We start from the raw sequence: 20985 nt of genomic DNA on the forward strand, positions 1-20985 counted from the left end.
ATCTATGTCAGGTGTATGTTTATATTCCTGATTTCACAATTATACACCATAATGATGTATTTCTCTGGAAATATTCATGTTATCTTTTATTTCCTTTTTAAATTGTCTCCTAAGACCTCAAATTTTTATTCCTTCCTAAACTATACTGCCTATAGAGGTCTGCCTTGCACCCCACTCAGTAATGTTTATTACTCAAAATCATCATTAAAGTGTCACCCCGTGCCATTTTATGTATATAGCACAGGTGACTAAGTAGATCCCCCAGAGAAGCATTATATCAAAGTTCCTGTGTCGAAGTACTGACATTCAATCACAGCCCATCAAAGTTATTCATTCTGTAAAACTCAAATATTTGTTATAATCTGAAATGTTAATATAGGGCTCTAATAAGATTTATTTCCTTTAGAATAAAGCTGAGGAATATTTATACTGTTCAACAATCCTAGCAGAGCTGTGACAGACATTTTTTTCATTTTCATTACAAGAGGGAATAATTAAGAAAGTGAATTACACAATTGACTTGCCCACGACATGGACAAGGTCACAGACTCTCAGGCCTCCCCTCACCTCTGTGGCTTAACCACAGGTCTCACCAGTGAAGCCACTGGGCATTTGCCTGCTTTAGATTCCTCAGACTTTATAGCAGGATCTTTTACTTTAATGGATTTTTCTTGATGTTATTTGGCTTTGGGGATCTGGTTCACACACAAGAAACTGTATGGCCTTTAAGAATCTTCCTAATTTATTGAATTGTGTTTAATTGTAAGAGTTTAGCACTAGCGTATTTGATTTTTTACTTCTGCATCATGCCACTGTACCTAAATTGTGAAAGATGATGAATATTTTCTCAATAGTATATTTCATGAAGCCAGACTATATTTACTCTGTTAGATATTTTAGAGTTTAGCAGCCTGGTTTAGTGTGAAATGTTTCCCCATCCGCCCTTATTTCTTTTTTTCTGTATTATCATCATGATTACCATGCTTTCTTTGTCCCTCCCTACCAAAGATTCCATTTCTTTTCTCAACCTCCACAATTTTGCTTATTTGTAATCAGAACACAGGACTTCCATCTTCCCTTTTTTCTCAAAGTTCCACATTCTTCAAGAGCTAGCTTGTCAATATCATCCTTTTGTTGAAAACACTCCCAGCTTACTAGTCACGCTGATCTTAATAGCAACTATTGTTCGTTCCCTAGTCATTTAGTAGAATTTAATAATGCTCTCTCTATCACTGTTTTGAGCCACTAATATCCAAAATTCTAATCGGCATGTAATACACATTGTTTCTATTGTTTGCAGTTTAGCCAGGCAGGAACTATTTTCCCCTTAGACAGATCAGGAAATTGAGGTCAAGGCAGTTAAATAAACTGCCCGTGGCTTGCGGCTGGGCCACTTTCAGACCGATGCTGTCTACAGAGCCACGGTGCCTTCCTCGCACTGTTAGCACTCAGCCATGCATCCCAGATGACTTAATATTCTTTTCTGATTATTTATCACATGTGAGACATAAAATATATAAACTTTTGTAGTAAGTGGTAATGTGAACCAAACTAAAATGAAATAAAGGAGCCTTATATTTGTAAATGGAGTTATATTTTTAACAGAATTTGATTTACACAAATCCAGCTCCTTAAAAATTGCATAGCTTCCGATGACTGTGTGACAAACTATGTCTTGATTTAATCAAGCCTTTCATATTTTTTTTCCTAACATCTCGTAGTTTACCTTTGTTTCCCTTTTATTTTCTCATGGCTCCTCATTCTGCAGAGCAGATTCTTTGGGGTGGCAAATTCGGCAGCATTTTTTCCTCTGTAGTTTCCCTTCAGCTTTCCCAAGAAATATTTATGTGGATAGTTCTGGAATGGTTACTTGCAGGCCTATCTTTAAGAAAGTAGTCTTAATAATGTCTTTCTGCATTCTGTAATGATTCAGCAGAACTGAGAAATTATTCAGTTCTTTAATTGCTATGCTATTCAGCTTAAAGCTTGACTTTCAAGTGTGTCTTCATGTTGTCTTGTTTAACCCTTCATTTCAGATCTGCTACCCAATGTAGTCCATCTGGCAGTCACCAAGAGCACAGTCATTCTCTAGACCCTCCAATGTGTCAGCACTGTACTTGGCAAACCAGAGACAATCCACTGACTCTGACCCTGAGGAGACCACTTCTGCTGGTCTCCTCCGCAAGCATCTCATAACCATCTCCCCTATACTTGCTCCTGATTTGGGTGGTAAAACATACAGAATTATAATTTAAACCACAAATTTAAAGAGGAGCTGAGAAACCATCTTATTTTACTTAATGAGAAACTAAGGTCCAGACACGAGGTTAAATGACTATCTAGAAGTCACATAGCAAGACTTAAACCCAGATCTTCCAACTCCCAAACTGATGTCCTTTCTCCAGCCATTTGTCACATTAGTTTGTCATCTTCCTTCCCATGTGTCATATACAGGATGGTCTGAACTGAAGGCTAGAATCAGGCAGAGACTCCATTAAGATCAGTTGTTCTCCACCATCAAAAGTTGAAAGCATTTAAGTTCTTGTATTTAAATTGGTAGACCAGAGACACCAGTCGAACAGTGGAAAGTGATCATCTTCAGACTGTATTTGAAGGTAGATCCAACAGGGCTTCCTAACAGGTTGGATTTTGGGTAGGAGAGTAAGAGGAAAATTCAAAGTTGACACCCAGACTTTGGGCATTGACTCATGAATTCAGCAATGTCATCATTAGATATGGTTCTGGAAATATAAATGAGAAGGAAATTTCTCCCTCAAAGTGCCTCCAGTCTAGTAGACAAGACAAACACATTTACATAATCATAATACTTCTTAGTTGTTATGATACCACTTTGCCTCAGCAAAGGACTGTGAAAGCACAATTAACTCCAACTGGGGAAGTGAGGAAAGACTTCAAAGCAGAAGTTCCATCTAAGTATGGTCTATCATCTTCCTGAGTTTGGCACTGAATGACTTTAGAAAGATAAATTGCGTTATAATCACAGCATTAAAACAATTAGAGTAAACCAGGCTGAAAACAATTTTCTTGTTCAATTTCAGACCACGGTTATACACGATTGACCAGGAAGAAAAGGTAAAACCAAGTCCCCTTTCCAACGTAGTCCTGTAACATATATATTATTTTCCATTGCAGGAGCCTTTTTCCTCTATGCTGGCTTCGCTGCTGTGGGTCTCCTTTTTATCTACGGCTGTCTTCCTGAGACCAAAGGGAAAAAGTTAGAAGAAATTGAATCACTCTTTGACAACAGGCTATGTACATGTGGTGCTTCAGATTCGGATGAAGGGAGATACATTGAATACATTCGAGTGAAGGGAAGTAACTATCATCTTTCTGACAACGATGCTTCTGATGTGGAGTAATTGTCAGCTGCTGATATATTTAGTTATTTAAACAAACTTGGGAGAGAAGAACAGCAATTGGTGACCTCACTGCCCTGCTTTTAATCTGGTTCTTTCCACAGCCTAGTTTTGAATGACTACGTATTCTAGAGTATTTGATTCCAAGGAAGATACTTTACCATGATGACTTTCTGTTTCACAAGCAGAGACATTAAAAAAAAAATTACAGAGGTTTTAATCTAATAATTATTGAACAAACACGTGTAATTCCTTCCTGAGATAGTCTAAAATGAATATTGCATCCAGTGACTTCAGTGACATCCTTTTTTTCCTAAGACCATATGTAATTGTTAGTGGCAACTGAGTTAGAGCTAATCTAGCCAAATCGTACATGTATGATATACTCATCACAAAAGATTCTGGGATATGGTCCAAGGGTGTTTTCTGTCAAAGCATGGCCTGTTGGTCCTAAATTTTCCTAAAGACTAGGAGCTCCTCTGTGATCAGCTTATTAGAAAGTAAATTCCATATAAGCATTCATCAACGAATTCCAAAGTGCCTCCTGCCAGGGCATGGCTGTCCTCATAGCCTTTGGATTCCACATTTTGGTTTTTCTCTCCAATTCAGATCTTAAAAGTTCTTCAGAAATGGACTCTGTACAGGATCTTTTGAACATGATGAAAAGCAGGTCTTTTAGGGTTTATTTTCCTACGTATTTTTGCATCCGTGATAAGTAGACATTTGCACAGATAGGCTAGCGAGTTTTGATAAGTGTATTTTATTGCCAGGAAGAAAGAAAGAAAAGATTTTTATGGACCTTAAAAGATTTTTTTTTAACCCAGACTGAGTTGGTCACTTAGGTGTGCACCTGTAAACACAAAATAGATCTTCAAGTAGATCTTCAACTGTCTTTCTAGGTCAGTTTTTGTTCTCACCGAAATCTCCTGGTATTCACCACGCCTTTGCTCATCGACTCTCGAGTCCTACTGTTTGTGCCTTCCTTTGTGTTATATAAATAGCTGCTAGTGGACTATTTTCCCCCTTCTTTTAATCAAATAAGTCCTGAGACACAAAAAGAAGGAAGAAAATCAGTGACAGAAATAATCCTGCAGTTAACTGATGTTTGTTTAAGTAGTGGGACTTATATTTTTCTTAACTTTTTATTAACTTCCTAAGGGAACTGTCACATTTTATGATTTAATGGTACTTGTCTTTTTTTTTAATCCTAAGAACATAAACTGGTTTTTATTTTGCACACCTTTTCTCATTTTCCCTGACATTTTATTTGTAAGAAGAAGATACATAGATTTGTATGTGGGTGTTTTCTTTTTCTCATGCTTGGCTTGGATTTTTTTCCCTCTTGTCTGAAAATTGGGGTTTTTTTCTGTTAGAACAGATTGATGGTTTTCATATAGCTTACTACATTGCTACAGTGTCTTTTCAGAGTGTTCATTGGTTCTTATGCTCATTCATCAATGAACTCTAATTTTTGCTCAGATACTAAGAACTATATAGTAAGTAAAAAATTACTCACAAAGCTACTTGCTAGTTTCAGTGAAAATATGAATGACTTCTGTGGCCAGTTTAGGAGTCCATACATTTGATGCATTTTAACATGGCTCTAAACATCTAATAAGGTACTCTTTGGAGTGCAAAGGTGGCCATCTCTAAATTCAGTTTGTCTCTGCCAGTCGCCAAGATGGTCTGGTCTCAAAGTCCGGCTTATTCCTATCACGGTGATCAAAGCTGAGAATGTTGCCAGGAGGTTCATTCTCTAAGCCTAAAAATCTTTCAGCCAAAAAAATTTTCTTCCTTTTGATCATTTCATGTAATTAAAAAAAAAAAAGTCAGAGAGATATTTGCCTTGAATTAGGTGCTTTGACAGTTGATTTCTAACAGGATATCAGTATTGATTTTTCCCAGGAAAACAGATGTGCTTTAATAGAGAAAAGTATTATTCCACGGATATTTCTTATCCCATAAGAAATTTCTTATGTTTACTATTTCACACAGGTAAAGTCAAGTGGAAAAATGAACTACCGTGTGGTAAAATCAGAGTATGATGGGAAGAAAGGTATTTAGACCAATAAAGTGATCTCTTTAAAAATTTGTTTTTCTAATTTATCCGAATAATTGCCTCAGTTCTTCTCTTTATCGTATACATAGCCTTAACTATATGCTTACATACTCAGCTGAGCTGAATGCACAGTAACTTTATTAAAGGAGCAACTAGACTCATTATTTCCTAAAGCCGAACAAGGCCTATTTTCCCTGACATTAGCAAATGATGTTTTCAACTCTTTATCCACAAATGCACATAATAACAGGGAAAAATAGCCACAGTTCTCTTCCCCTGTTTGCCTCAATTCCTTCTGTAAAGGACTACTTGTTATTTATATAGTGATAAAGATAATATTCCGTATCTTTGACGTACAAGACAGAGAGGCACAGTATAAGAATTATTTATAATTTTTTAATAACAACTACTTGAAAAATAACCTTATACAATTAGTGTATTATTTTTAGATTCAGTGAACATTTATAGTATATTAAAAATTAAATGAATTTTGCAGGTTTTTTAATATGCACCTTTAAGTTATCAGCATCTCTGCTACCACTGTCAACATGAAAACATTCCATCTGAAATATCATCAAATATGTATTTTGTAGGATAATTTATATATGGTATGAGTTGACTTACCATATTAAAACACATTAAGCATCGTGCTTTTCACTGAAATTATCAGTTTCCTTCTAAACATGCTGCAAATTCAATAGAGGTATATTATGATTTAGGAAAATATAATGACGAAGATCATAACACCTACTGAGGTTTAGCTAGATAGCTAATGAGATCTGCACTGGACTTAAGAGAATGTATCTGCATCTGAACACTTAGGGGTGAATGTGACGTCAGATAGGTTTTAAAGGTTTGGTATTAATATTTTTTCTTAAATGTAAACATTCCTAATAATTTTGATTGCTGCATCTTAGTAATTATCCAAAATGTGATTTTTAGTATATATGTAAATGATCTAAATTAACACTAGATTTAAAAGGTAATATTTCCATTTGAAATTTTATCCCCAAGTCATATGTTAGTAGTTAGTTCCTTGACAGATAATGCTATGAGAAGAATGCTATCAAGTGCTATTCATAATTTTATTTTACCACTCAACCATTTTAGTATATATAAGAATCTAAATATTATTTATTAAGTTATTCATTCTAAAGTGGGAAATCTGTTAAAGCAAAGAATTTAGAAATTGTTTACTATCATTCCGAAATCAGTAATCCAGAGGAAGAATTAACAGGAAAAATGTAAGCTGACAACTTATCCTTTTGCTTTTATATCAGAAAGTAAAACTTAAATGTGATATGATAATTCATAAATCCTGGGGGGGAGGATATTCTAGAAACTACTACTCACACGTTATCTAAGAAAGTCTCACACTTTAATGACACTAATATATTTTATAAATACCGTAATACAGTTGGAGGAGTCACAGGGAAGTTGTTTTGACTTCATTTTTAATCAGTACAGTAATTAAGAACATTAAAATTAATAAGATGTTTTGTTATAATCAGATTTTTTTTACTATTCTCCTAGTTATAAAATCTCAAGTCATATTAAGCACCTAACAACTGTCATTTATACAGTTATTTATTGTGACATATTTTAAATTGCCAAAATCAGACATTTTCACTAACTGCAAATAAAAGAATGACCTATCAGGCCAGGAGCAGAGAATTCTTAATATGTGCTTTATACCAAAATGTATTAAACTATGGATAGAACTTACAGCTCATGGGTCGCTTCTGCCTATAAAAAGACTCAGAATTGTTCTCTGGATTAATTTTAACATCCTGTTTTTTGTCACTTTCTATCAATTTTCTTAGCCTCATGTGTAGTCATGTTAAGCTAATTTGATGAAGTGATTCAGGTTGTAGCAGCATATCAGTTTTCAGGATCTTCGGTTCTTCTGGATGAGCAACACTGCTGCTGTTTTCCAGAAATAGCAATCATTGTAAAATGCCAAACAGCTCACGGCTACCAACTCTCTGGAATAGCATCTCTTAGAGAAGGAATTTTCTGTGTGCCAATAATCATCAGAGAGAGATTCTGTGTTGATGATGCTCAGAAGCACATGAAAGAACTTTATCTCATAATGTGCTTGTGAGTGTAAAACAATGTAATTCTTACAAATCTTTACTTTGTATGTATAAAACACAGTCTGCTGCACTTGAGTGATTTGGTCTATGGAATGTTAAATACCTACCTTCACTTAGTAATATTCAGGTTTTGATTTTAGACAGTTAAGTCCATGTGTTTGATTTTGTCATATCAATATAAATGAGAAAAAGAAATATAGCTTACAAGTACATAAAACTTAAATACACCAATATTTCACAAAGTTTTAAAATTTTTAGCAAATCTTACATTATTCCATCTCATTTGAAGGTTAAAAAAGATGTGACTTAACTCTAGCCAAAGTAGAAATTTATATTCTACGTGTCCATACTGTTCCTAGCAGCTTTTGGACGATATCTCACTTGATGTTATAGTATCTTTTATTTGTAATAAATGTTCAAATTTCTATTTAAAAGCTCTAATGTACATCAAGATTAAATGAAAACACAGTTTTGTGCATTTAAAATATGTTTTCAAAATGTATATTTTCATTTCTGAGTGCATGTTATATAGTGTTTAATATTTCACGTCTTAGCAAATCCAATATGAATATTTATTCCTACATGTGACATATGGGATATCTCTTAAAAATTATTAATATGTATCATTTCCTTCAAAGTCATTCTAGCCTATAGCTGTATCAAAATTATTGTATATTTTATGGAGATTTAGTGATGTATATGTAAATGTTTTTTAAGTTATTTTATTGAAGTTCAATCTTTACATAAAATTTAAATCTTTTTTTTTAAAAAAAAGTGTCAGTGCCAGAACTGTAAATGAAAATAATCAAATAAAAGTTAAGACAATTCATTACTCATTTATGTCCCTTGCACCTTTTGTTATTTTCTCCAATTCTCTTCCTTGGATTTTAGGAATGAGGTGACATAGTGAAAGCCTCCACAAAGATTACCACCTTGGTATAATTTATGCAGTTGTACTCATTTTAATATTTTACCTCTTTTGATCATGGGTAAGCTTAACTGTCTTTAAAAAGTATTTTATAATACCTAAACATGGTTCCAAGGAATTATTCTAAACAGTAAATATAAAGCTTTGGAATGAAGTACTCAGGAACCCTTGAAGTATTATTTCTTATTGTTGGCAGAACCAGCCGTCGACATGAACCGTTATGTCAGGTTGGCAAAAATTGTGGTTGAACTTTGTGAATGAAAGCAAAATGCCTGCTAGATAACCAGCTGACAGTCCTTTTTGGAATTCTGCAGCTCTCTGTTGCCATTCTGCCCCAATGGTCCCTTTATCAGCAAGTACTGTATTATTGTTTGATGTGGGCAGCCACCAGACTTACCTTCCTGGTTAGGATGTGCCATCCTGAGCTCAATTATAGAACTAGTTTGAGGAGATTCTCTGAAGATACTAGATCCACTGTCATTCCAAGGCTTAGAATGGAATTGCATCTTCAGCAAGGACTCTGATGTCAGCAGGTAAGGCAAAATCCTGCAGTCAAAAAATGACCCTTGACAATCCCGTAAGTTATTCATGAAGTGTCCACTCATCTGAACGGCTGAATAGTGCAGTTCATGTCTATTATCAGTGGTCAAAGTCAGCATTTAATTGTCCAGTCTTGTAGGGTAAATGTTGTCATCCTTCTGTGGATACTAAAACTTAAGTTTAGAACATTTTGGTGACTTGCCCAAGATCACACACCAGGGTGTACAGAATTTATCTCTGCAGTGACTACTCCAATAGTCTTTCTCTTTGGTCCTCATTTGGAATGTCTTCTTGTCAGAGCCAGGAAGAAAGATTTAAAAATACACTATTTCATTCCTGTGTTATAACGTAAAGGGTGTGAAGAAGAGTCAGATACTTCATTCTCAATGCAGTTTTATTACGTACCCCCTCTGGGATTTTTTGTTGGTTGATTGGTTTTTGTTTTTTTTTTTTAATTTTTATACAATTTTTAAAGGTTACTTTCCATTTACAGTTATTACAAAATACTGGCTATATTCCCCATGTTACATCCTTGAGCCTAGCTTATACCCAGTAGTTTGCACCTCTCACTCCCTCAGCTCTACACTGGCCCTCCCCTATACACACTGGTATAACCACTAGTTTGTCTTCTTTATCTATGAATCTGCTTCTTGTTTGTTATATTCACTAGTTATATTTTTTAGACTTCCACATATACGTGATATTATACAGCATGTCTTTCTCTGATTTATTCCACTTAGTATAATGCCCTCCAAGTCCATCCATGTTGCTGAAAATAGCAAAATTTCATCCTTTTTATGGCTGAGTAGTATTCCATTATATACCACCTCTTCTTTATCCATTCTTCTTCTGTTGATAGACATTTAGATTGCTTCCACATTTGGCTACTGTAAATAATGCTGCAGTGAACACTGGGGTGCCTATAGCTTTTTTGAATTAGTGTTTTGGATTTTTTTCAGATATATACACAGGAATGGAATTACTGGGTCATATGGTAGTTCTATTTTTAGTTTTTTAAGAAATCTCCATACTGTTTTCCACAGTGGCTCCACCAATTTATCTCTCCATCAAAGTGTAAGATGGTTCCCTTTTCTCTACATCCTCACCATGTTATTTTTGTTCTTTTTGACGATAGCCATTCTGACAGGTTTGAAGTGATATCTCATTATGGTTTTTATTTGCATTTCCCTGATACTTAGCAATATTGAGTATCTTTTCATGTGCCTACTGGTCATCTGCATTTCCTCTTTGGAAAAATGTCTATTCAGTTCTTTCGCCCATTTTTTTCTGCCCATGTTCTCTGTTCCTTTCTCTGCTCCTTCTGGAATCACCTATAATGTGAACATTAGTAAAATGTCCTCATTTCTTTTAATTCTCTCTTCCGTTCACTTTCAGTCATTTCCACTATCCTGTCTTCCAGTTCAGTGATCTGTTCCTCTGTATCATCTTATCTACTACTGATTGCTGCTAGTGTATTTTTATTTGTTCTTGTTTTCTTCATCTGTTTGTCTTTGCATTTTCTCTTTGTGAAAAATTTTAACTTCCTATTCTGTCCATCCAGTCTTCTCTGGAGTTTTTGCACATTCACAATCCTTACCTTGAACTCTTTATTGGGTAGATTGCTTATCTTCACTTAGTTCTTCCTCTGGGATTTTATCTTGTTCCTTACTTTGGAACTTACTCCTTGGTCATCTCATTTTGGCTGATTTTCCCTTTTCCTTTCTGTATATTTGGTAGGCTGGTTATGTTTCCCAGCCTTGGAGAAGTGACCTTTTGTAGGAGATGTCCTATGCATCCCAGTAGTGCACTCCCATCTGGTCCCCAGAGCTATTACCCTCAGGGTGCCCCCCATGTGGAGTGCATGGGTCCTCCTGTGAGGGTGGGCTGATTACTGTGGACTCTCTGGCAGGTGTGGCTAGCTCCTGGTCCAGTTGGTTGCCAGGCCCTGCCTTATGCAAAGGCTGCTGGCTGCTGGTGGGAGGGGCCAGGTCATGAGGCAGCTAGCTGTGGCACCCCAGGAAGTCTCCAGGCTAGTGTTGGCCTATATCAGCAGAGCCAAGTTCTGAGGTGGGTGGTTGTGGGGCTGGAGTTCCTAGATCTGGTATTGACTTGCTGGTGGGCAGGAGTGGTTTCTGACATGGCTGGCTGCAAAGTCCAGAGTGGCCCAAAGCTAGTGTCGACCCACTTGTGAGTGAGATTGGATCCTGGTGTAGCTTAGTGAGGGGTCCAAAGTGTCTTGAAGCTGGCGTCAACTTGCTGGTGGGTAGGTCAGGGTCCAGGAGGTCCTGGAGGTAGTCCTGGCCCATGGGTAGGCAGACCCATGATGCAGGTCCTGGGAAGCATGACATGAAGTTCACACTGACTGATGTGCAATTGCATCCATAAGAAAAACTAGGTGCATGCACAAAACTAAACCCATCTGAACTGAACCACATAGGTATACACAAAATGAACACACACCTATTAAAAAACCTAGCAGTTACCTCAGTTCACTGTGTATATCATCTTTGAAGTTTTCACATTTTTGGATATCTGTATAAATAGACAGATATATTAGATATCAACATTCAAAACATGTCTAAGTGTCTTGTTTCAAAAAGGCCAAACACTGCATGTAAAAGTAAAGCTTTAAGTATTAAAGAGAAGTTTGAAATAATAAAGTACTTTTAAAGAAATGAGACAACATGTGGTATCTCCTTCTCCTCAGCAACAGGCATAAAGGAACAAACTTGGCAGACCATCAGAGGCAACACTGGAAATATTTTTAAAAGTCCATGGCAGGAACTTCACTGCTGCAAAGTTAATAAGAAGGCCTAAAAACTAGAAGCAGTGGGAAAATTGAACATATGTGTTAAAGACCAAACAGAAAAAAAAATTAGAAACTTCTTCCACAAAGAGAAAGCAGTATCTATATTCAAAAAGTGTAAATATAAATTGCCGAATCCTGCAAAATTGGTTCCTTCCTGATACTACTGGCTAGTTATGGTGGTTTCAAAGAGTGTTAGATCTGTAGGGGTAGAAACACAACTTTAGGGTGACTGTTAATCTCCCATCAGGATTTGGATGGTATTGTTGCATCGTCCTTTGGCTTCCATTATTGCTTTTTAAAAGTCAGCTAACAGTACAGCCGTCCTTCTAGGAAGGTAGTCTTCTCTCCAGTTGCTTTCAAGACCTTCTTTGTCTCGGAGTCTCCGCCATTTTACTACACTGGGTCTAGACATGGATTTCATATTACTTATCCTACCTGGAAACTTTCGGCCTTCTTGAATTTGTGGATTAGTATAACTGACGAATTCTGCAATAGTCTTAGCCACTCTCTCTTCATAGCATGCCTCGACCCCATTTCTCTTCTCTACTGTTGGTACTTCAATTAAACGTATGTTGGAGCTTCTCTTTATATCTTCCTTATTGTTTAATTTGCTCTCGTTCATATTTTCTATTTCTTGTTCTCTCCTGCATTTGGATTATTTATTATGATGCATATTTCACTTCATTAATTCTCTCTTAATTCTTTTATTAATTAATATATGCTGCTAGTCCCATTTACTGAGGTTTCAGGAGGTGGCAGAAATGGAAAACTGGATCTAGAGAATTGCAAAACTAGAAAAATTAGCAATGTTAATATTTGAGTTATACCAATAAAGACAATTCATTTACCCATTTGTCACAGTCCCTAATTTGTCAGTATGGATTACTCCAGAAGCAATCCGTAAGGCAAGAATTCAAGTGCACATAGTATGTTTGGGGTGTGATCTCAAGAAACACTGGTATGACACTGAACGAGTGAGACAGGAAAGAAAAGAAGCTATTAAAGGGTTTATTATCAAGCAAGTTACCACTGAAAGCAACTGAAGCTTAATCCTTCCAAGGAACTCTGGAAGCACAGTGTTTCTCCAACTTCAGAATGTATGAACATCACCTAATTAAGCAGAGATTCCTGGGCCCCACTCCCAGAGATTTTGATACTGTAGTTTTAGGGTGAATTCTAAGAATTTGCATTTCTAACTATCTGTCTAGCAATGGTGATGTTCACGTTACAGATCACTGGATCACACTCTGATTAAGCAGCGGTGTAGAACACACTTCTGAGGAACTCATCCTGCCCAAAAGGCAAGGGAACTGGGGTATTTGTTCACCATCTACCATTGGTCACTGTTTTAAAAGACTACTTTCAGCAGTATTAATTTCCCTGTACTTCGTGCCCGTCTGCACACAGGCGGAACAAGTGTCTGCAGCCAGGAGAAATCCCTCAGGAAATGAGTCACAGGTGCTGGCAGTTGGAAATCAGGTTGGCATGTATTGATATAGAAAGTGCCAAGGAGATGTGAGCATAGTACTGAAAACATTTGCCACACTGCTATATATGGTGTCATGGGGAAAATAAACATTAACCAAGAAATTACACAAATAAATTACAATTATGATAAGTGCTATAAAAGTAAATTGCATGAGGCTACACCTAAATATAGCCTCATATTATTTCAGATGTCAACTTCTTTTCACACTCTGTTAAACACAAGCTCCAGATCAGTATTATATATAACAGCCATTATTGAAAGTATGCTATTTTCAATAATGGCTATTATATATAATATTGAAAGTAATTTATTTGAAGTCACTGTGATTGGCAGATTATATTACAGTTACATTGGCAGTTTATGTTATTAAATGTGTGAAGAATCATTAAGTTTTCCATTTTGTTTCATTTGGATAAAACTTACCTAGGATTTACTTTGTTTTAAAAATCTTAAGTTGTAAACATGTAAGAAAGCTATGTTTACTTCAATTAATTTTTTTCATTAAATTATTTAAGCAAGAGAAAATCTAAAGTAATATTGTATTTTGAGAAGGACATTGTAATCTATTCAATTATATAAGAAATGTCTTTTTTATTTTGTAGATCTGTACTCAATTTCCTACCCAAATACATTTTATTTCCTTAAAGGGTTAGCAACTGCAAAGTTAGGGAACAGTCCAAAAACATCAAGGGTTCTAAAAGCACCCTCAGATATGATAATTTCCTAAAAGGACTCAGAACTCTCTGAAAGCTGTTATATTCACAGTTACAGTTTATTACATGGAAAGGAGAGATTAAAACCTGTCTAAGTAAGAAACACATAGGACAGAGTGTAAGAAAGTAATAAATACGGAGAGTCCAGTCTTCGAGAAGTCATGGACAGTGTTACTTTCCTGGTATCAGTGTGTGACAACACACAGTACAGCCAACCAGGGAAGCTCACCTGAGCCTGGTGTTCAGTCTTTGCTGGTGCTCCATCACAGTGACATCACTGACTGCCTACATGGTTCATTTCCGTTTCTAGCCCCCGAGGAAGCTGAGCTGATACTGTTTGATTCAATGTCCCATACTAAATCACACTGTTAACTGTCTTGGCCCAACGCAGCCAGGCAAACAAAGACACTTCTACCAGCCGTGACACTCCAAGAGCTCAGAGATTACTGCCCAAAAGCCAAGGGTAAAAAGTCAAGACTTCTTTGGGGGCAAAATTAAATTCTTTACTACACTGTACCTTACCCTGTTCTCATTGTGTGCAGTCACTGCACTAAAAAGTCCCTACATTCTTCTTCACCTAAGCTTAACTGCCACGTTACGATATTGATAAAAATAGAACTATATTTGGATTTTTTAATGAATGTGCTTTTAGTACTGCTAGAGTTTGATCTGCATTTGGGAAAAACTCAGTTTATTTGATATCTGAAACCAACCCAAGATTCACTCAATCATCTCAATCTGATTCTAATTCATCTCAATCTTATTCTAATATCACCAGTATTTTTCATATATAGGTCTTCATTACTACAGTATATCACATTTTGCAAAATAATGCTCAGGATAATCAATCCATGGTGGAATACCTTTTATTAACAACAGGATGAAAATCTGGCCTTTGAAAAACTATCACTGTACATCAGAAAATCATATTCCCCTTTCATGAGATGATTACTATATTTTAAGAAAATGACTGAGAAGTTCATTGTGCCCTGAGGGAGCAAAAAGAACTTACTAAAACTAGCTAAAAACATGAAGATTGCTGTTAAATATTAGCTGTTAGTGTTTCTAAATCGTTGTGTTTCAGATCACCTCTAGAACACAAACTATTGCGTGATATGTGTACATGCAAAAATTCAGTATCTAATCATCCCTTTCTTTAAACGCACAGAAACTCCCTAACAATTTTATTTTTGTTTCAGTTAGATATCAGAATGCCCCCTGCTGGTCACTTGGTAATATATCCATATAGATGTTCATCTTCTAAAATGACTAGTCTGGACATTTAAAATCTTGACAACAAAAATAAATGTTATGTTCAAGACAAAGCCTATATTTTACTAGTGAGAAATTCTGATGTAGTATTTATGAAAATCTTAGCAATATTAAAATCAGTAAACAAGTAATTTTTCCAATGTTGAACAATTCTTTTACAAAAGCACTGAAACGCCTTTTTTAATCTTGAAAAGAAAAACCATTCCTTCGAATTAATACAAGAACCAATAGAAAATGTTCTCCAAACAAATCAGAAAAAATATTTTATCTAAAAATCAATGCAGAATTTTAATGAGGGTATAATAACATTTAAGATAAGAAGCTAAGAAAATTCTTATAATGAGGTTATAAAATATACTTGCTATTATTTAGTATTATTTTCTGTCTTAAAATCCTGGAAGAGAACATTTTTGCTAAAAGATGCAACTACACTAAATTTTCAAATAACTGCAGTAAAGAAGGAAGCAATCTAACATACCTTAATCTACAAACAGCAACATGTCATAATATAATGAATAACCACCATAATAATGACAGATAGTAAATCTACATATGTATTATTTTCTAAAAACTTTAAGATATACTAAAGCTATTAAAATATCTACATGAAACTAAATGCATAAATTAACAATATTAAAAATTTTAAAACAAACGTATCTTTCAAATACTTTCACCACCTGTTTAACTACAAAAATTTTCTTTCTTTATTATGCTAATGAAATTCTAAACATCAAGTCAAATGTTAAATCTTGGACTGAGATTTTAGAATATTAGCTGTTTTAAAGGATTGTCTGCCCTCCAGTGGTATCGGCCTTAATATTTTCATTGCACCTTTCAACATTACAAAAAGAAGCCACATCACTTCTACATTTACATTTTGAAATAATATCACACTGTACAGCAGCATCTAATTTTCCTTCCATTACAGGCTCACTCTCTGTTTGTGCCCATGCATCACATTTTGCAAACTGTAGAATGTAGTTATTACTGGTTTTGTTATGCAATATGTGTGCTGAGTTATTACACTGAGGCTGTGGAAACTGATCTGTATTATTTTTCATTGAAAGCTGGTGAAAACTCTCACATTGTTTATGAAAATTGGCGTTGTTTTTAATAATCCTATCATATGGAAGTTTTCCCATGCTTTCTAAATTAAAATTACTACTTGTTTCTTTGGTTTTGATGGATCTCTTATTTGAATCTTCAGTTTGATGCAATATTTGATCTTCATCTTCAGATGGCTAAAAAAAAATTAGTAATTGTGCTGTAAATGATGCTTAAATTTTAAAAAATCATTCAATCACTTCAAAGGAGACATTCTTAAAATTCACATTACAGAAAACCTCAAAATACAGAAGAGACTTTGGGAAGTGGCAAATCAACCTAGATTTTTAATCTTTTTTAAATCAAGGAGGTTATGGATTTTACAATAGCATGAACAATAATAATAATCCTTGTATTAAAAATGCAAAAGCACTGAAAAGAGAAGAGAACTTTTGTTTTTTATTAGTGCCTTAATCATAGGCTACTTCCTCCTCCTACCTTTTCACACAGAGGAAATGATACACAACACACACTCTTCAACCACTTAAAAAGAATGGAGTAGAAGTAAAACTTTGAAAGAAGAAGAAACACATAAACTTGTTCTTATTAACTCATTAACCCATTAAGTAAAAAAAAAAAATCTGTATTTTATCTTTATGGGCTCAGTCTCAAAGAAGATTCAGGAAGAATATCAGCGAACAGGAAGTTAAGTAGTAATAAATATCACAACTGTTATCTAAAAAGTAAAATTTTAAGAACTTTAAAAACATCCAGACTCCAATTTAGTAGCTTGAATTTTTCAAATGCATTAAAAATAGAATTTTCAATTACTGAACTAACCAAAATACTCTCTTAATGAAAATTTTATATAAAAGTATTGATTATTCAAGTTAAAATTAAAAAGCAAAGTTAACATAAAAAATCCTAAAATCAGGTATTGGTCTCAGCTGATTGGCACTAAAATAGAAAAAGTAAGCCCCAGAAATAACCCTGAAACTGGCTCGGCATACATTAGAGAAAACAGGATCAATACATTTACTTACTCAAGAAATAAATGATCATTTAGCATCTGCAACATGAGTGAAGCAGACATGGTTGCTGCCCTCATACAGCACACATTCTCATGGGTGGAAATGACATTAATCAAATAGCTACACACAAGCATATGGAATTACAACTTGAGAAAAACATTCTGAAGAGCAAGCATGAAACACTTCAAGAGCATAACTGAGGGGCCTAATTTAGATCAAAGAGCCAAGGAGGGGCTTACAAAAAAATTTTTGACTATTTAAGCTGAGCCCTAAAGGATGAATAACAGAGGAAACAGGACACATAAATGCCCTGAAGCAGAAAAGAGACTAAGCTAGGAAACCACAATGTCAGTGTGTGTGAAGTGTGAAAGAGGGCGAATATGAGAAGCTGGAGATGTAGTCAGAGGCCAGATCACAGATCACACATGTCCTACAGTCACTGCAAGAAGTTTAGAGTCTACAGTGAAACAGGTACTCACTGAGTAGTTAAATATAGGAATAACATCATTCAATTTAAGTTTTCCAAAGATCATGATGGCTGCTAACTGGGGGAAAAGTAGGGCAAGAGTGAAGTAGGAGATCTCTTGGGCAACAACCACAATAGTTCAAGCACAAGGTGAAGGTATCTTAGGTTGATGTACTGACACCAGAAGTTGAGAGAAATAGATAAATACGCAATTTATTTTGGAGGTTGAATTGACTGGATGAAACGATGGAATGAATGAGGTTAAGGGAGGCAGAGGAGACAGAAAGAAAAGACAAACTAAAGTTTCTGGCACGAGCAATCGAGTGGATAGAAAAGGTATCTACTAATATGGGAACCATGAGAAAAACTGATCTGGGGAGAAGATCAGTGGTGTTCAGTTTGGGGTGTGAAAATAAAGATTTTTGTGAAATATCCAAGAAGATAATCCAAGAAATAGGACATCTAATTAAGGGTCTGGACTAAAATCATAAAGTTGAGAACTGCCGTCAACCAGGCAGTAGCATGTAAAGTCACTGGAGTGTGTAACGTCATCTAGAGTTTGGAGTGTAGGTTAAGAGAAGAAAGGGTCCTGGAGTAAACCCTAAACATTACAATATTTGTACGTAGGGAAGGGTGGGAGAGAAGTAGGCAAAGGAATAAAGAAGCATTCAGAGAGGTATGAAGGAAACTAAGATAGTGTGTATCACAAAGGCAAAGTGAAGAAAACGTTCCAAGAAAAGATAATAATCATTTCTACTAATATTATTAGAGATTCTTGTAAAGTAAAAACTGAAAAATGTCCATTGAATTTGGCACCATTAGAGGTCACTGGTGTCCTTCCTTAGCAACAGCAGTTTGAACAGCGAGCCAGAGACAAAAAGCAGATGAAATGAAAATGAAGTATGAATGGAGAATTTCATTTAAACACGTAATTTGTGAGAAACTCACTCAGAATAGAAAGTGTCATTCCAACTCTTCAGATTACAGTTCCCTCTAAGCATTAAATATGTCACTCCAAGTACTCAGATTATAATAACATTTTATAGTTTTCTTCATATAAGCCTTGAGACTTTCTTTTTGTACATATTCTGCGTTGTTTCAGGTTTTCAATTATTGTGAATAGATTCTTTTAAAACGAAACACAACTTTATCACTTACGTACGCACATTCATTTTGATGAGACTGGGTTTTATAAATAACACTGAACACATTCATCATCTTTGTAAATATGAATGAATGATGCACACTTACATTTTAATTTATATTCTTCTTGTATTTTTAATATTTTCATACTTTTGTTTACATTTATTTTCACTATTCAATCTCTCAACTAGTTTTTTCCAGAATGAAAAGGTAAACTATGAAAAATACAAATCATTCCAAATTAGTAGAGCATATATTAATAAGTAAAAAAAATAAAGAGCATAACTTACCATCTCTGAACTGGAACTGAAACAACTGTCTGTTGGCCTTGGAGAGTACCCAGTAGACTGACTACTCTGTGAAGAATCGAGATCTGAAAATAAAGATTCAATTTGTGATAAATGGTATTTACTAATACATAGATAAGCAGAAGATACCTGCTAGTAAAATAAGTTTAGCTGACACAGTGCGGAGCATTTAAAGTGTACCAAAACTAGTTAGAACTTTGGATACTTGGCAGCTTGCATTTCTGACAGGTTGTTATGGGTTTATTCTACACACACAAGATGTGTATCTACGAGTAAAATAATGGCATAAAACCTAAGGGAAGAAAGGAGAAGGGAGAAAATTGAATTGATTTTTTTCTAACATATGAACCATTTTTTATAAACAAATAATTTAAAGTTTCAACCTGTAGGAAGGAAGAATAAGCCAAGTTTACTAAGTCTCAAATTACCAAACATTTGCTAATCTAGTAAATAGAGCTTCACCATATAATCAAAACTATATTAAGGGGGAGGGTAGAGCTTGTAGCAGTGTGCTTGCCTAGCATGCACAAGGTCCTGGATTCAGTCCCCAGTATCTCCATTAAAAATAAACATATAAAAACCTAATTACCACCTCCCCACCAAAAAGAAATAAATTAAAAAAACTATATTTAACCTAAAATATAATTTCATAAATGTAGAATTTTAAAGCCACTTATGAATTCAAAATAATATAAAAAAGATACTATATAATTTATTGACATTTGATGCTGTGACAATTTTTTTAAAACTGTATTTAAAAAATCAACTCAAAGCATGTATAGTATGTTAGTCTTTCAGTATCTGTTTAATTTGTTCTCTTATGATTGCAAGTAAAGTTTAAAAATGGGCCTGAGAAATAGGTCATGACTCCTTAGAACACACAAACACTACAGATCAACAGTAGAATCAATCACTCCCTTACCTGTTTGTGAAAAGGGATTTGCTATCAAAAAGAAGCAAAAGGTAATGGGATGTGGTCCAACAACACATACCAAATCACATGCCTTCCTATATGCAGCAGACCATAAGCACTATGTATTCCTCTCGGATCAGAACCAATGCTTTCTGTAACAGAATCTAACCAGCAGTCAGCCGAGAGGTAGAGAGAACTTAGGTAAACTCAGTCACCCTTAGTTTATCCTTCCAAAAGGAATTTACACCCTCACAAAGCAGGTTCTCCTCAACAGCGGAAAGCAGAGTACAGAAAAGTGAACGGTAGGATTTTACTAACAACATGATCTAAGGGCATTCCCCCACAATAAGGTTCATTCAGTTCATAGGTACAGTAAACCCATAGTTATTGGTAGGGAAGATAAACATCTTTAAATGGATGTCTTCCCTCTAACAGTGTAAGAAACGATAAGCAGATTAAAATATAAATTCAACACTTATTAAGTGCCTTATGTAAGGCATGGTAACAGCTTTTAGGAATATATGACCATAATGCTCAAAATGTTCAGAATCTTAAGATGGAGAAAAAGACATACAATTAATTTCTGAAATAGTCACAAGATTTAGTGCAACAGTGGAGTCATGTAAGTTACCAAAGCAGCAGAAACCTAAGTGCGACGAGCTCTAGGGAAAGAGACTGGTGAAGAGTAAGTGAGAAAGCGCAAGTATAAAGAATAGGCTTTGGAAGATGAGTAAACAACTTCAAAAAAGGGAAGATGAAAACCAGCATTTGGGACGAGGGAAAAGAAAGTGTAAGGG

At 35.1% G+C, this 20985-nt stretch overlaps 2 protein-coding genes across 6 annotated transcripts in view; one reads left to right on the forward strand and one right to left on the reverse strand.

Moving 5' to 3' along the window:
• Positions 1-8370, forward strand: part of SLC2A13 (solute carrier family 2 member 13) — a 330277-nt gene extending 321907 nt beyond the window's left edge. The window contains exon 10 of the mRNA XM_006203113.4: positions 3154-8370. Coding sequence (XP_006203175.4) covers positions 3154-3380 — 227 coding nt within the window. The 3' untranslated portion in view covers positions 3381-8370. The remainder of the gene's footprint in view (positions 1-3153) is intronic.
• The window catches only part of REDIC1 (regulator of DNA class I crossover intermediates 1), a 54514-nt gene continuing 37860 nt past the window's right edge, over positions 4332-20985 (reverse strand). For 4 of the 5 annotated variants that reach the window (XM_072972991.1, XM_072972990.1, XM_072972992.1 and 1 more), the window contains 2 exons: positions 19258-19340; positions 14862-16524 (listed from right to left, as the gene is read on the reverse strand). In XM_072972991.1, the coding sequence (XP_072829092.1) occupies positions 16063-16524; positions 19258-19340 (545 nt within the window). In that variant the 3' untranslated portion in view covers positions 14862-16062. Of the gene's footprint in view, positions 4422-14861; positions 16525-19257; positions 19341-20985 lie in introns of those variants that run through there. The other variant, XM_072972993.1, reaches the window with a different exon arrangement.

The sequence above is a fragment of the Vicugna pacos genome, chromosome 12, assembly GCF_048564905.1.
Source record: "Vicugna pacos chromosome 12, VicPac4, whole genome shotgun sequence".
Classification (NCBI taxonomy): Eukaryota; Metazoa; Chordata; class Mammalia; order Artiodactyla; family Camelidae; genus Vicugna; species Vicugna pacos.